At 46.2% G+C, this 17,686-nt stretch overlaps 1 protein-coding gene across 1 annotated transcript in view; it reads left to right on the top strand.

Moving 5' to 3' along the window:
• Positions 1-17,686, top strand: part of LOC115170706 (voltage-dependent P/Q-type calcium channel subunit alpha-1A) — a 185,431-nt gene that overhangs the window by 30,361 nt on the left and 137,384 nt on the right. The window contains exons 2-3 of the mRNA XM_029726941.1: positions 5,554-5,659; positions 9,036-9,175. Of these exons, the coding sequence (XP_029582801.1) occupies positions 5,554-5,659; positions 9,036-9,175 (246 nt within the window). The remainder of the gene's footprint in view (positions 1-5,553; positions 5,660-9,035; positions 9,176-17,686) is intronic.

Here is a 17,686-nt window from a genome sequence, read left to right as displayed (position 1 = left end):
TCCTGCTGAGAAGACACTCTCCACTCATTCATCTCCATCAGAGGCAAAGAACACATGATGCACAACCAGGAAACACACACACACACACACACACACACACACACACACGCACGCACGCACGCACATACACACACACACACACACACACACACACACACACAATGCCATATAGGACTAACACACACATACTACTTACATGTACACATACATGTTCACACATCCATCCTTTTCCTGTTTTATTCTCTATGGTTTCTCTTGACGTTTCTTCTTTAGGGGAGTGTATCATTGCTACTGCTTCCCACTGCGGGTCTAAGCCAGCTAGCACTTAGTGACACATGTTTCTGTGAATATCTATGTGTCCATCATTTTATTGATTTATTCATTGTATGTTTGATTGATTGGTTGATTGATATCTCCATATCTCTATTTCTCTTCTTGATGATGCTAGTCTATCCAACCTTCCAGTTAACTATGTTCCCTACACAGGAACATTCAGGTAGAGAATAGAGTGAGCCCAGTGATAGAGAGAGTCAACTGGGTGAAGGTATATATACTGCTCAAAAAAATAAAGGGAACACTAAAATAACACATCCTAGATCTGAATGAATGAAATAACCTTATTAAATACTTTTTTCTTTACATAGTTGAATGTGCTGACAACAAAATCACACAAAAATAATCAATGGAAATCCAATTTATCAACCCATGGAGGTCTGGATTTGGAGTCACACTCAAAATTAAAGTGGAAAACCACACTACAGGCTGATCCAACTTTGATGTAATGTCCTTAAAACAAGTCAAAAGGAGGCTCAGTAGTGTGTGTGGCCTCCATGTGCCTGTATGACCTCCCTACAACGCCTGGGCATGCTCCTGATGAGGTGGCGGATGGTCTCCTGAGGGATCTCCTCCCAGACCTGGACTAAAGCATCCGCCAACTCCTGGACAGTCTGTGGTGCAACGTGGCGTTGGTGGATGGAGCGAGACATGATGTCCCAGATGTGCTCAATTGGATTCAGGTCTGGGGAACGGGCGGGCCAGTCCATAGCATCAATGCCTTCCTCTTGCAGGAACTGCTGACACACTCCAGCCACATGAGGTCTAGTATTGTCTTGCATTAGGAGGAACCCAGGGCCAACCGCACCAGCATATGGTCTCACAAGGGGTCTGAGGATCTCATATCGGTACCTAATGGCAGTCAGGCTACCTCTGGCGAGCACATGGAGGGCTGTGTGGCCCCCGAAAGAAATGCCACCCCACACCATGACTGACCCACCACCAAACCGGTCACACTGGAGGATGTTGCAGGCAGCAGAAAGTTCTCCACGGCGTCTCCAGACTATGTCACGTCTGTCACGTGCTCAGTGTGAACCTGCTTTCATCTGTGAAGAGCACAGGGCGCCAGTGGCGAATTTGCCAATTTTGGTGTTCTCTGGCAAATGCCAAACGTCCTGCACGGTGTTGGGCTGTAAGCACAACCCCCACCTGTGGACGTCGGGCCCTCATACCACCCTCATGGAGTCTGTTTCTGACCGTTTGAGCAGACACATGCACATTTGTGGCCTGCTGGAGGTCATTTTGCAGGGCTCTGGCAGTGCTCCTCCTGCTCCTCCTTGCACAAAGGCGGAGGTAGCGGTCCTGCTGCTGGGTTGTTGCCCTCCTACGGCCTCCTCCACGTCTCCTGATGTACTGGCCTGTCTCCTGGTAGCGCCTCCATGCTCTGGACACTACGCTGACAGACACAGCAAACCTTCTTGCCACAGCTCGCATTGATGTGCCATCCTGGATGAGCTGCACTACCTGAGCTACTTGTGTGGGTTGTAGACTCCGTCTCATGCTACCACTAGAGTGAAAGCACCGCCAGCATTCAAAAGTGACCAAAACATCAGCCAGGAAGCATAGGAACTGAGAAGTGGTCTGTGGTCCCCACCTGCAGAACCACTCCTTTATTGGGGGTGTCTTGCTAATTGCCTATAATTTCCACCTGTTGTCTATTCCATTTGCACAACAGCATGTGAAATTTATTGTCAATCAGTGTTACTTCCTAAGTGGACAGTTTGATTTCACAGAAGTGTGATTGACTTGGAGTTACATTGTGTTGTTTAAGTGTTCCCTTTATTTTTTTGAGCAGTGTATATCCACGTCCTCGGAACCTTCTCAAACGTTCCATATCCATGGATCTGTCTTCTGACCAGCCTGGAAAAGACAGAGGGAAAAGAGAGAGGGAAAATAGAGAGGGAAAAGAGAGAGGGAAAAGAGAGAGAGAAAAGAGAGAGGGAAAAGAGAGAGGGAAAAGAGAGAGTGAAAAGAGAGAGGGAAAAGAGAGAGAGAAAAGAGAGAGCAAGACAGACAAACAGCATGAGATACAATGAACTAACCGTGAGTTTATGAGTTCATGTGGTAGCGACCCCTACTCCCATTTTCTCTCGTTCTCTTCTCTCTCTCTCTCTCTCTCTCTCTCTCTCTCTGTCTCTCTCTCTCTCTCTCTCTCTCTCTCTCTCTTTATTGCCCTCAGTCCTTCTGTATATAGAGCCAAACGTTGATGTCACACTGAATCATACTCACTGCTTAGGCCTCATCCCTGCAGTAGCCATAACAATGACTCTGTGTGTGTGTGTGTGTGTGTGTGTGTGTGTGTGTGTGTGAGTGTGTGTGTGTGTGTGTGTGTGTGTGTGTGTGTGTGTGTGTGTGTGTGTGTGTGTGTGTGTGTGTGTGTGTGTGTGTGTGCGCGCGTGTGTGTGTATGTGCGTGTGTGTGTGTGTGTGTGTGTGTGTGTGTGTGTGTGTGTGTGTGTGTGTGTGTGTGTGTGCGTGTGTGTGTGTGTGTGTGTGCGTGTGTGTGCCAGCAGCAGTTATTCATCTGTTTAAATATACAACATGGTTAGTAATAAGCCCATGTGTCATCGCTCTGTGTGTGTGACATCATTCTGTGTCTGTGTGTTTGTGTGTGCGCGTACATATGTTTCTGTGTATGTGCGCATGTACACTTGTGTGTGTGTGTATGCGTCATCTGCGTGTGTTTGTCAGTGTGTATCAACATGCAGCGGGGCTGTGTGAGGGTAACTGTGTAATGACAGCCCATTACAACCATGCCTGGTGCATGTCTGACTGACTCACTCACACTGGGCCCTGCAGCACTGCATTACGTTACACTAACATCAACACACACATCTCACCACAGGCCCCACCAGGCATCAGGGAACAGCTGTCTGACCCTATGTGTGGATGTGTGTGTGTGTGTTCATACTATATATGCAGGGTGGTTGTACAGCTGGTTTTCTTCTGGCCTGATCCCCATATAGCAGGTGTCACCTACGTGTATTTGTGCACAGTGCACGTTAACACAGGTATTGCAATGCTATATGTTAATGTTTACAGTGCATGTGTTGGTCTCGACCTGCTGTAGGTCTCAGCCCATTCAGGAAACACCACACTGTGTGTAAGGAAGGTGGTAGCTATGTTTGTAGAATCATGGCATCATGTCCACTAATTCATCAAGAGCTTTTCTCAACTGTATGTATTCGATCATGTGGTTATGATGGGCCAATATATACTGCTCAAAAAAATAAAGGGAACACTTAAACAACACATCCTAGATCTGAATGAAATAAATACTCTTATTAACTACTTTTTTCTTTACATAGTTGAATGTGCTGACAACAAAATCACACAAAAATAATCAATGGAAATCCAATTTATCAACCCATGGAGGTCTGGATTTGGAGTCACACTCAAAATTAAAGTGGAAAACCAGACTACAGGCTGATCCAACTTTGATGTAATGTCCTTAAAACAAGTCAAAAGGAGGCTCAGAAGTGTGTGTGGCCTCCACGTGCCTGTATGACCTCCCTACAACGCCTGGGCATGCTCCTGATGAGGTGGCGGATGGTCTCCTGAGGGATCTCCTCCCAGACCTGGACTAAAGCATCCGCCAACTCCTGGACAGTCTGTGGTGCAACGTGGCGTTGGTGGATGGAGTGAGACATGATGTCCCAGATGTGCTCAATTGGATTCAGGTCTGGGGAACGGGCGGGCCAGTCCATAGCATCAATGCCTTCCTCTTGCAGGAACTGCTGACACACTCCAGCCACATGAGGTCTAGCATTGTCTTGCATTGGAACCCAGGGCCAACCGCACCAGCATATGGTCTCACAAGGGGTCTGAGGATCTCATCTCGGTACCTAATGGAAGTCAGGCTACCTCTGGCGAGCACATGGAGGGCTGTGCGGCCCCCAAGAAATGCCACCCTACACCATGACTGACCCACCGCCAAACCGGTCACACTGGAGGATGTTGCAGGCAGCAGAACGTTCTCCACGGCGTCTCCAGACTCTGTCACATCTGTCACGTGCTCAGTGTGAACCTGCTTTCATCTGTGAAGAGCACAGGGCGCCAGTGGCGAATTTGCCAATCTTGGTGTTCTCTGGCAAATGCCAAACGTCCTGCACGGTGTTGGGCTGTAAGCACAACACCCACCTGTGGACGTCGGGCCCTCATACCACCCTCATGGAGTCTGTTTCTGACCGTTTGAGCAGACACATGCACATTTGTGGCCTGCTGGAGGTCATTTTGCAGGGCTCTGGCAGTGCTCCTCCTGCTCCTCCTTGCACAAAGGCGGAGGTAGCGGTCCTGCTGCTGGGTTGTTGCCCTCCTACGGCCTCCTCCATGTCTCCTGATGTACTGGCCTGTCTCCTGGTAGCGCCTCCATGCTCTGGACACTACGCTGACAGACACAGCAAACCTTCTTGCCACAGCTCGCATTGATGTGCCATCCTGGATGAGCTGCACTACCTGAGCCACTTGTGTGGGTTGTAGACTCCGTCTCATGCTACCACTAGAGTGAAAGCACCGCCAGCATTCAAAAGTGACCAAAACATCAGCCAGGAAGCATAGGAACTGAGAAGTGGTCTGTGGTCCCCACCTGCAGAACCACTCCTTTATTGGGGGTGTCTTGCTAATGTCCTATAATTTCCACCTGTTGTCTAATCCATTTGCACAACAGCATGTGAAATTTATTGTCAATCAGTGTTACTTCCTAAGTGGACAGTTTGATTTCACAGAAGTGGGATTGACTTGGAGTTACACTGTGTTGTTTGTGTTCCCTTTATTTTTTTGAGCAGTGTATATTGTTGTTATTTTTGACTGGGAGTTTTAATTGTTGGCTCATTATTATATTTGGGATTTTAAAATATGTTATTATGATATACACGTTTGTTATAAATGTTATAACATTTGGGAATTCGGGAATAACTGAGTTAACTTAGTTAAGTATCAGATTGCTGGCGCCTTGTCCTTTTCTGCCCTCTTTGTCTATCCTCTTCTCCTCTCCTCCTTGGTTTCTTCCTGTCCTCTCTGTCTGTCCTCTCCTCCCGGATCTCTTCCTGTCCTCTCTGTCTGTCCTCTCCTCCTGGATCTCTTCCTGTCCTCTCTGTCTGTCCGCTCCTCCCGGATCTCTTCCTGTCCTCTCCGTCTGTCCTCTCCTCCCGGATCTCTTCCTGTCCTCTCCGTCTGTGCTCTCCTCTCCTCCCTGTTTACTTCCTTGACTGTGCTCTCTCACTCCGTTTGAGTGGTTGATCCTGGCCACCATCTGTGCCAACTGTATCGTCCTGGCTCTGGAGCAACATCTGCCTGATGGAGACAAGACTCCTCTGTCTGAACGCCTGGTACGTCACACACACACTGGACACACACACATGTGCAGACACACACACAAACGTGAATTTGTCACACACCCCCACGTACGAATGCATACACACACACACATACAAATTTGTGCACGCACACACATGCATGAATGCACACAAACACTCACACAGACACACATATGAATGTACACAAACACTCACACAGACACACATATGAATGTACACAAACACTCACACAGACATACATATGAATGTGTGCACACACACGTAGATATACCAATCTCACACACATACTGTAAGCATACATGCTGTACTATACAGGTGAATATGCATGGGTCAATGAGGACGTTTCTTTGTGTATACATTGTTACGTCGTATAATGCAGTGTGTGAACCTTCCCCCGTAAATACTATACAATTCAGATCAGTTCCCTTCACCTTTCCTGTCCCTTTCATCTCTCCGTCCTCTCAGCACCATAGAGCCTTACTTCACACTGTCTAACATCTATCTGTCCTCTCAGCACCATAGAGCCTTACTTCACACTGTCTAACATCTATCTGTCCTCTCAGCGCCATAGAGCCTTACTTCACACTATCTAACATCTATCTGTCCTCTCAGCACCATAGAGCCTTACTTCACACTGTCTAACATCTATCTGTCCTCTCAGCACCATAGAGCCTTACTTCACACTGTCTAACATCTATCTGTCCTCTCAGCACCATAGAGCCTTACTTCACACTGTCTAACATCTATCTGTCCTCTCAGCACCATAGAGCCTTACTTCACACTGTCTAACATCTATCTGTCCTCTCAGCACCATAGAGCCTTACTTCACACTGTCTAACATCTATCTGTCCTCTCAGCACCATAGAGCCTTACTTCACACTGTCTAACATCTATCTGTCCTCTCAGCACCATAGAGCCTTACTTCACACTGTCTAACATCTATCTGTCCTCTCAGCACCGTAGAGCCTTACTTCACACTGTCTAACATCTATCTGTCCTCTCAGCACCATAGAGCCTTACTTCACACTGTCTAACATCTATCTGTCCTCTCAGCACCATAGAGCCTTACTTCACACTGTCTAACATCTATCTGATCTGTCCTCTCAGCACCATAGAGCCTTACTTCACACTGTCTAACATCTATCTGTCCTCTCAGCACCATAGAGCCTTACTTCACACTGTCTAACATCTATCTGTCCTCTCAGCACCATAGAGCCTTACTTCACATTGTCTAACATCTATCTGTCCTCTCAGCACCATAGAGCCTTACTTCACACTGTCTAACATCTATCTGTCCTCTCAGCACCATAGAGCCTTACTTCACACTGTCTAACATCTATCTGTCCTCTCAGCACCATAGAGCCTTACTTCACACTGTCTAACATCTATCTGTCCTCTCAGCACCGTAGAGCCTTACTTCACACTGTCTAACATCTATCTGTCCTCTCAGCACCATAGAGCCTTACTTCACACTGTCTAACATCTATCTGTCCTCTCAGCACCGTAGAGCCTTACTTCACACTGTCTAACATCTATCTGTCCTCTCAGCACCATAGAGCCTTACTTCACACTGTCTAATATCTATCTGTCCTCTCAGCACCATAGAGCCTTACTTCACACTGTCTAACATCTATCTGTCCTCTCAGCACCATAGAGCCTTACTTCACATTGTCTAACATCTATCTGTCCTCTCAGCACCATAGAGCCTTACTTCACATTGTCTAACATCTATCTGTCCTCTCAGCACCATAGAGCCTTACTTCACACTGTCTAACATCTATCTGTCCTCTCAGCACCATAGAGCCTTACTTCACACTGTCTAACATCTATCTGTCCTCTCAGCACCATAGAGCCTTACTTCACACTGTCTAACATCTATCTGTCCTCTCAGCGCCATAGAGCCTTACTTCACACTGTCTAACATCTATCTGTCCTCTCAGCACCATAGAGCCTTACTTCACACTGTCTAACATCTATCTGTCCTCTCAGCACCATAGAGCCTTACTTCACACTGTCTAACATCTATCTGTCCTCTCAGCACCGTAGAGCCTTACTTCACACTGTCTAACATCTATCTGTCCTCTCAGCACCATAGAGCCTTACTTCACACTGTCTAACATCTATCTGTCCTCTCAGCACCATAGAGCCTTACTTCACACTGTCTAACATCTATCTGTCCTCTCAGCACCATAGAGCCTTACTTCACACTGTCTAACATCTATCTGTCCTCTCAGCACCATAGAGCCTTACTTCACATTGTCTAACATCTATCTGTCCTCTCAGCACCATAGAGCCTTACTTCACACTGTCTAACATCTATCTGTCCTCTCAGCACCATAGAGCCTTACTTCACACTGTCTAACATCTATCTGTCCTCTCAGCACCATAGAGCCTTACTTCACACTGTCTAACATCTATCTGTCCTCTCAGCACCATAGAGCCTTACTTCACACTGTCTAACATCTATCTGTCCTCTCAGCACCGTAGAGCCTTACTTCACACTGTCTAACATCTATCTGTCCTCTCAGCACCGTAGAGCCTTACTTCACACTGTCTAACATCTATCTGTCCTCTCAGCGCTATAGAGCCTTACTTCACACTGTCTAACATCTATCTGTCCTCTCAGCGCCATAGAGCCTTACTTCACACTGTCTAACATCTATCTGTCCTCTCAGCGCCATAGAGCCTTACTTCACTCTATCTAACATCTATCTGTCCTCTCAGCACCATAGAGCCTTACTTCACACTGTCTAACATCTATCTGTCCTCTCAGCACCATAGAGCCTTACTTCACACTGTCTAACATCTATCTGTCCTCTCAGCACCATAGAGCCTTACTTCACACTGTCTAACATCTATCTGTCCTCTCAGCGCCATAGAGCCTTACTTCACACTGTCTAACATCTATCTGTCCTCTCAGCACCATAGAGCCTTACTTCACACTGTCTAACATCTATCTGTCCTCTCAGCACCATAGAGCCTTACTTCACACTGTCTAACATCTATCTGTCCTCTCAGCACCATAGAGCCTTACTTCACACTGTCTAACATCTATCTGTCCTCTCAGCGCCATAGAGCCTTACTTCACACTGTCTAACATCTTGGATTAAGTCAAATATTGTGTTTTTAAAGGGGCAATCTGTTTTTGGTACATCCATGTTTTGACTTTATACCCATTGATTCTTGAAGAATAGAACTTCTTTTCACACCCCATCGGAACCCAAAACAATAATATAAAAGTTTGTTTTACTCCTTTGTTTGTAAACAATGTACTTCTTAAAAAAAAACATGGTTTAAACTGCAGATTGTCCCTTTAAATTGAACTCTGTAAAATCTTTGCACTGATCCCTCTTCTATTACCCCCCACCCCTCTCTCTCTCTCCTTTAGGATGACACTGAGCCCTACTTCATAGGGATCTTCTGTTTTGAGTCAGGCATTAAGATCCTGGCTCTAGGATTTGCCTTCCATAAGAACTCCTACATAAGGAACGGATGGAATGCCATGGACTTCGTAGTAGTATGCACAGGGTGAGTGTTGAGAAAGACACACACGCCCACACACACACACCCACACACACATATACAAAGACACACTCAAACATGAGTGCACACCGGTGTATACACAGTAGCCAGTAGACACAGTACGCCCGCACGCATGCACCCAAACACGCTACACACACATTCACTGAAACAAAAAGCTGCTGTGAACCACGTTGAAAACAAAGACGTTCACTCCGACAAACAGATCATGTGATCACATGCTAGAAAGAGAGAGAGGAGTCATATGTGTGATATGTGTATGTATGTATGTATGTATGTATGTATGTATGTATGTATGTATGTATGTATGTATGTATGTATGTATGTATGTATGTATGTATGTATGTATGTATGTATGTGTGCATGCTAGTGCTCGTGTGTGTGCATGTGTGCCTACGTGCCAATGTGTATGCTTGTGTACATGCAAATGTATTAAAAAGAATGAAAATGAATGCACTCACTACTATAAGTCGCTCTGGATAAGAGCGTCTGATAAGTGACTCAAATGTATACTAAAAAATTCAACTGTGTGTGTGTGTGTGTCTGAATGCGTACATGCATTCCTACATGCAACTATGCGTGTGTGTGTGTGTGCCGTGTGTGTGTTTAAGTGTGTGTGTGTGTCTCTGCTCTCCCACCTTAGCGAGTGTACTCAGACAGAGACAGGATCACAGCAGCACTGCAGGGAGAGGCAGCCAGGGGAGAGAACAAATGTCACATCAACACTGAGAGAGAGGGCAGGGAGGATGAGAGTGGGAGGAGGGATGAGAGGGGAGGGGGGAGAGAGAGAGAGGAGGAGGGGGATTGGGAGAGAGAGAGGGGAGGAGGGGGATTGGGAGAGAGAGAGGGTAGGAGGGGGATTGGGAGAGAGAGAGGGTAGGAGGGGGATTGGGAGAGAGAGGGGGGAGGAGGGGGATTGGGAGAGAGAGAGGGGAGGAGGGGGATTGGGAGAGAGAGAGGGGAGGAGGGGGATTGGGAGAGAGAGAGGGGAGGAGGGGGATTGGGAGAGAGAGAGGGGAGGAGGGGGATTGGGAGAGAGAGAGGGCAGGGAGGATGAGAGTGGGAGGAGGGATGAGAGGGGAGGGAGGAGAGAGTGAGGGGAGGAGGGGGGAGAGAGAGAGGGGAGGAGGGGGATTGGGAGAGAGAGAGGGGAGGAGGGGGATTGGGAGAGAGAGAGGGGAGGAGGGGGATTAGGAGAGAGAGAGGGGAGGAGGGGGATTGGGAGAGAGAGAGGGGAGGAGGGGGATTGGGAGAGAGAGAGGGGAGGAGGGGGATTAGGAGAGAGAGGGGAGGAGGGGGATTGGGAGAGAGAGAGGGGAGGAGGGGGATTGGGAGAGAGAGAGGGCAGGGAGGATGAGAGTGGGAGGAGGGATGAGAGGGGAGGGGGGAGAGAGAGAGGGGAGGAGGGGGGAGAGAGAGAGGGGGAATTCATGAGGAAAAAGGAAATGGAGTAAACAATGTATGGAGAGAATGAGAGGAGAGGACACAGGAGACATGCACACCTCTCTCCTCCCACCATCCCTATGACTTCCTCTCCTCTCTCTCTCTCTCTCTCTCTCTAGACCGACATGTCCTCCAGCTGTGGGCTGAGTGCTCTGTGTGCGTGACAGGCTCTCTCATCCTCTTTTCCCCTGTTCCTCTCTCCCTCTTTCTTTTACTCCTCTTTACCTGTTTTGATATGCCTCTGTCATCCCCTCTTTTTACTCTCGCCCTTCTCTCCATCTCTCTATCCCTCTGCTCCTGTATCATTGTAGTTCTCTCTCTCTCTATTTTGTCTCTTTCTCTCCCTGTTCATCAGTTATTTTCTTTCCATCTCTCTCCCCTCTCTCCATCCATTATTGCATCCCTGTCATTCCCAATCTTTTTTAAAGCTTCCTTCCTCATTCCTTACTTTCCTGTGTACTCTTTCCTTACAGTAACAGACAGACAGAGTTGTGTGTGTGAGAGGGAGATATCTAATTTGAATATAGTATCAATCCATAGGTCCAATAGGTTTTAGTGTGTAGGCATGTGTAGATGTTCTGTGTATAGGTGTGTTTGTGTGTGTATTTGTTTATACTAAAGGGTCAGTGGCTGGGTTTCTCTCTGTCTCTCTCTCTCTCTCTCTCTCTCTCTCTCTCTCTCTCTCTCTCTCTCTCTCTCTCTCTGTCTCTCTATCTCAGTCTCTCTCTCTCTCTCTCTCAGTGTGTGTTACAGTACTGTATAGCTAGTCATTGAGGAGCTAGTGAGTTGTACTCAAACTGACAGTCTGTCTCTATGACTTAATAGGCCTGACTATGAAACCTGCTCTGTCCTAACATACTTAAGTCTGAGAGAGAGAGAGAGAGAGAGAGGATAGTGGAAATGAGTTAGTCAGTAACAGAAGAAGAGAGGGATAAGCTTAGCCTAGTGATTAGAGGTAGGTAGCCTAGTGGTTAGAGGCAGGTAGCCTAGTGGTTAGAGGCAGGTAGCCTAGTGATTAGAGGCGGGTAGCCTAGTGGTTAGAGGCGGGTAGCCTAGTGGTAAGAGGCGGGTAGACTAGTGGTTAGAGGCGTGTAGCCTAGTGGTTAGAGGCAGGTAGCCTAGTGGTTAGAGGCAGATAGCCTAGTGGTTAGAGGCAGGTAGCCTAGTGGTTAGAGGCGGGTAGCCTAGTGGTTAGAGGCGGGTAGCCTAGTGGTTAGAGGTGGGTAGCCTAGTGGTTAGAGGCAGGTAGCCTAGTGGTTAGAGGCAGGTAGCCTAGTGGTTAGAGGCAGATAGCCTAGTGGTTAGAGGCAGGTAGCCTAGTGGTTAGAGGTGGGTAGCCTAGTGGTTAGAGGCAGGTAGCCTAGTGGTTAGAGGTGGGTAGCCTAGTGGTTAGAGGCGGGTAGCCTAGTGGTTAGAGGTGGGTAGCCTAGTGGTTAGAGGCAGGTAGCCTAGTGGTTAGAGGTGGGTAGCCTAGTGGTTAGAGGCAGGTAGCCTAGTGGTTAGAGTGTTGGGCCAATAACCGAAAGGTTGCTAGATCGAATCCCCGAGCTAACAAGGTACAAATCTGTCATTCTGCCCCTGAACAAGGCAGTTAACTCACTGTTCCTAGGCCGTCATTGTAAATAATAATTTGTTCTTAACTGACTTGCCTAGTTAAATAAAGGTTAAATAAAAAGAAGAAAAAATACTGAGGGAAGGCAAAATGGGGGCAGGAAAATGGTTGCCTGTGTTATTACTGTATGCATGTGTATTTGACTGTGTGTGTAGCAATATAAAGAGAGAGGTATTTTAAGACCAGTTTCTGAAAAGAGGAGGTAAAAACCAGTTGGGATATGCAGGCTGGCTGGAGCAGAGAGATATTGAATAAAGAGGGAGTGAAATGTAGTGAGAGCAGGAAAGAGAGAGAAAGGGGAAAGATGGTGGCAATGGCTGACTGTGTGAAAGCCATGTGATCCTGTGTGCGTCTCTCAGATCCCTCAGGCCTCGCTGAGAGAGAGAGACAGAGAGAGAGACAGAGAGAGAGACAGAGGAGAGAGACAGAGAGAGAGACACAGAGAGAGAGACACACAGAGAAAGAGAGAGAGAAAGGGGAGAGGAGGGGTAGATATGTGTAACTGTAGAAGCAATATACTTATAAAGAGAGATGGAGCTAGGTTTGTACAATAGTTGTGGGAGGAGAGAGAAGGGAATACCAAAAGAGGAAGGCAGATACATACACTACATTACCAAAAGTATGTGGACACTTGCTCGTTGAACGTCTCATTCCAAAATCATGGGCATTAATATGGAGTTGGTCCCCTCTTTGCTGCTACAACAGCCTCCACTCTTCTGGGAAGGCTTTCCACTAGATGTTGGAACATTGCTGCGGGGACATGCTTCCATTCAGCTACAAGAGCATTAGTGAGGTCAGGCACTGATGTTGGGCGATTAGGCCTGGCTCACAGTTGGCGTTCCAATTCATCCCAAAGGTGTTTGATGGGGTTGAGGTCAGGGCTCTGTGCAGGCCAGTCAAGTTCTTCTACACCAATCTCAAAAAACAATTTCTGTAACGACCTCGCTTTGTGCACGGGGGCATTGTCATGCTTAAACAGGAAAGGGCCTTCCCCAAACTGTTGCCACAAAGTTGGAAGCACAACATTGTCTAGAATGTCATTGTATGCTGTAGTGTTAAAATGTCCCTTCACTGGAACTAAGGAGCCTAGCCAAACCATGAAAAACAGCCTCAGACCATTATTCATCTTCCACCAAACTTTACAGTTGGCACTATGCATTGGAGTAGGTAGCATTCTCCTAGCATCCGCCAAGCCCAGATTTGTCCATCGGACTGCCAGATGGTGAAGCGTGATTCATCACTCCAGAGAACGCGTTTTCACTGCTCCAGAGTCCAATGGCGGCGAGCTTTACACCACTCCAGGCAACGCTTAGCATTTCACTTGATGATCTTAGGCTTGTGTGTGGCTCCTCGCCCATGGAAACCCATTTCATGAAGCTCCCAACTACAGTGCCTTGCAAAAGTACTCACCTCCTTGGCGTTTTTCCTATTTTGTTGCATTACAGCCTGTAATTTAAATGTATTTTTATTTGGATTTCATGTAATGGACATACACAAAATAGTCCAAATTGGGGAAGTGATTTAAAAAAAACACGTTTGGTGTTCGCCAAAAGGCATGTGGGAGACTCCCCAAACATATGGAAGAAGGTACTCTGGTCAGATGAGATTGCCATCAAGGAAAACGCTATGTCTGGCGCAAATCCAACACCTCCCATCACCCCGAGAACATCATCCCCACAGTGAAGCATGGTGGTGGCAGCATCATGCTGTCGGGATGTTTTTCATCGGCAGGGACTGGGAAACTGGTCAGAATGGAAGGAATGATGGATGGCACTAAATTCAGGGAAATTCTTGATGGAAACCTTTTTCAGTCTTCCAGAGATTTGAGACTGGGACAGAGGTTCACCTTCCAGCAGGACAATGAGCCTAAGCATACTGCTAAAGCAACACTCGAGTGGTTTAAGGAGAAACATTTAAATGTCTTGGAATGACCTAGTCAAAACCCAGACCTCAATCCAATTGAGAATCTGTGGTATGACTTAAAGATTGCTGTACACCAGCGGAACCCATCCAACTTGAAGAATCTGGAGAAGTTTTGCCTTGAAGAATGGGCAAAAATCCCAGTGGCTAGATGTGCCAAGCTTATAGAGACATACCCCAAGAGACTTGCAGCTGTAATTGCTGAAAAAGGTGGCTCTACACAGTATTGACTTTGGGGGGGGGTGAATAGTTACGCACGCTCAAGTTTATTTTTAATTTTTTTGTTTCACAATAAAAAATATTTTGAGTCTTCATAGTGGTAGGCATGTTGTGTAAATCAAATGATACAAACCCCCCAAAAATCTATACTAATTCCAGGTTGTAAGGCAATAAAATAGGAAAAATGCCAAGGGCGGTGAATACTTTCGCAAGCCACTGTAACAGTTCTTGTGCTGACGTTGTTTCCAGAGGCAGTTTGAAACTCGGTAGTGAGTGATTGCAACCAAGAAAATAAGATTTTTATGCGCTACGCCTTTCAGCACTCAGCGGTCCCGTTCTGTGAGCTTGTGTGGCCTTCTACTTCTCGGCTGAGCCGTTGTTGCTCCAAGACGTTTCCACTTCACAATAACAGCACTTACATTAGACCGGGGCAGCTCTAGCAGGTCAGAAATTTTATGAACTGACTTGTGCGAAAGGTGGCATCCTATGACGGTGCCACGTTGAAAGTCAATGAGTTCTTCAGCAAAGCCATTGTTTGTCTTTGGAGATTGCATGGCTGTGTGCTCGATTTTATACACCTGTCAGCAACGGGTGGTGCTGAAATAGACAAATCCACTAATAGTAGTGTATGTCTATGTATATGTTGTAAAGGGAGTAGGAAAGGAGAGTGCATGAAAGGAAGAGAAATCATGAAATAGAGGGAGAAGAGAAAATAGAGTGAAAAGAGAAAGGATAGAAAGAGAACTATGAAAGAAAGAGATGGAGCAAGTTACTGAGAGAAAGTGAGTGAGAAAGAGAAAGAGAGAGAGAGAGAGAGAGAGAGAGAGAGAGAGAGAGAGGAGGAGCGGAGCAAGCGAATGAGAGAGAGAGAGTGTGTGTCCTGCTGCAGTAACCTGTTTTTAGCTGCTGCAGATGATCAATCACCCAGTACAGCCTTGAGACACAGGAACTCTCCCCCTCTCTCTCTGTCTGTCACTCTCTGTCCCTCTCGTTCGCTCTCTCACTCTCACTCTCTCTTCCTCTTGCTCTCTCTCTACCTCTCTTCTCTCTCTCTATCTTTCTCTCTCTATCTCAACCTTTTTCTCTGTCTCTCTGTCTCTATAACTCTTTCTATCTCATTCTCTCTTTCTCTCTTTTTGTCTCTCTCTCTTTCATTCATTTTTCTCACACGCATACACACACGCTTCGCACTTATACACAGATGGCACACACACATACACTGCTCCCAGCTGTGGTCTCTATGGTTAGCTCCTTTTGAATGGTGATTTTTCTTTTAGAAGTGTGGCTCTTTGAAGATGAAAAGCTACTGTCCTTTCTACCCACCTCTGCCCTGACACTTTGATACTACAATGACCAGGGGATGCATACATGCACACACAATAAACATTTACACTTCAAATACATGCTCACTTTTTCTTCACACACCTATAAACCATCTTCTTCTCAGCATATATACTGAGACACATTGCCAAACAACACACTTAATCCACATGCAGTATATGACTGTACAGGAAGAAAGAAAGAAAGAAATAAAGGAAGGAAAGAAGGAAGGAAGGAAAGAAGGAAGGAAGGAAGGAAGGAAGGAAGGAAGGAAGGAAAGAAAGAAAGAAAGAAAGAAAGAAAGAAAGAAAGAAAGAAAGAAAGAAAGAAGGAAGGAAGGAGGAATGGAGGGAATATGATAGGCTCATATATTTTCTCATTCCCATAATGGCCAATGAAAGAATTGTGAGGGTATCTGGTCCTAGATCTGTGGATAAGGCCATGTAACCGTGGTCTGTGGTAGTGGCCGTGTCTAAATACTTATACTTGCGTAGAATAGAACGTTTTATATGTGACATTTCTGAATTGTAGTATGCTTTAAATGCCAGGATGTAATACTGATTTAGGCTTTTCATCTAGTAGAATTGGATGCACACTACTGAGGAAGAGACTGGTCTTTCTAGACCCAGTGTGATTGAGAACAGCTGATAATCATGTAAGATGCCTTGCTGTACCAAACTGAATGAATCAACGTAATTGAGCATTAGATGACAGATTCTAAGGATGGATGACCTAGAACGTTGATATTTGTTGCTGACTGCATTTGTTTTTACTAAACAGTACGTTCTAAATAGTATGTAGCATGATATGTACACAACATGTAGGTTTTGTATGCAAGTTAGATTTTGGACACGGCCATTGAGTTCTATCCGTAGTAGAACAGTGAGGAGAACAGTGAGGAGCTGTCCACGGTAGAACAGTGTGGAGAACTGTGAGGAGCTGTCCACGGTAGAACAGTGTGGAAAACATTGAAGAGCTCTTTTGGGTAAAAAAGGGTCATTGTCTCAGGTAAAGTCTTGCCTGAGTTGAACCTCTCTCTAAAATATATTTTAACGGCTCAAGCCTTGGTTCCAGACTGTCAAACTCAAGATTAGCTGGCCACTCTTTCCTCATGCTGTGTGTGCAAAATTGTGCCTCCACAAGCCAGATTCTTACAACGTTTACTTCTCAGACAGACTTGCTTAAAGCCTTGACATTATGCTAACCTCTGACTTGTTGCGTGTATCTGTCAGATGATGTGACATACAGTATAAGAAAGATCAGGAAACTATTTTTATTTGAGCCTATCATATTTCCTGGAGTGGTTGAAAAATGAGTTTTAATGACTCCAACCAAAGTGTATGTAAACTTCCGACTTCAACTGTATGTATGTGTGTGTGTGTGTGTGTGTGTGTGTGTGTGTGTGTGTGTGTGTGTGTGTGTGTGTGTGTGTGTGTGTGTGTGTGTGTGTGTGTGTATGGGAGGGAGTGTATGTGTGTGCGTGTTTTCATGCGTGTGTGTTCATCAGGGTAGAAACCGAGGATTTTCATAGGTAGCTAGTTCGTATGACCTAAATACTAGTGTGCATTCTTGCATATAAATGTATGTGCACTCAAATGGTTCCAAGCTGAAACTGTATGTATGTGCAGCTTATAAATGTGTGCGTGTGTGTGTGTGTGCATGCTTGTGTGGGTGTGTGTGCTTTGGGTGTATGTGCTGGCTTGTGTGTGTATTATTTACATGCATGTGTGTGTTTCACTATACAACTGAGGATATTAGAAGAAAAAAAACCATATCAATCAAGCCACCCTTGGCCCGGTTACCACGGTGATGCAAAGATTCTAGCAAGGAGCCAAGGTTTCTGTTGCCATGGAAACAGTTATGAATGAGAAGGGCCCCAGTAACCGTGGAAACGGTGTGAATGAGCCTTGTTGCTTTGATGATAAATTCTGTAAAGGTGGACAGACCTGGTGGGGTTGAGGAGCTGTTGGTGCAGGACTGCCATC

The sequence above is a fragment of the Salmo trutta genome, chromosome 32 (assembly GCF_901001165.1).
Source record: "Salmo trutta chromosome 32, fSalTru1.1, whole genome shotgun sequence".
In the NCBI taxonomy this organism is placed as follows: domain Eukaryota; kingdom Metazoa; phylum Chordata; class Actinopteri; order Salmoniformes; family Salmonidae; genus Salmo; species Salmo trutta.
The sequence above is the reverse complement of the archived record's forward strand: the minus strand, read 5'-3'. Positions and strand labels throughout refer to the sequence as shown.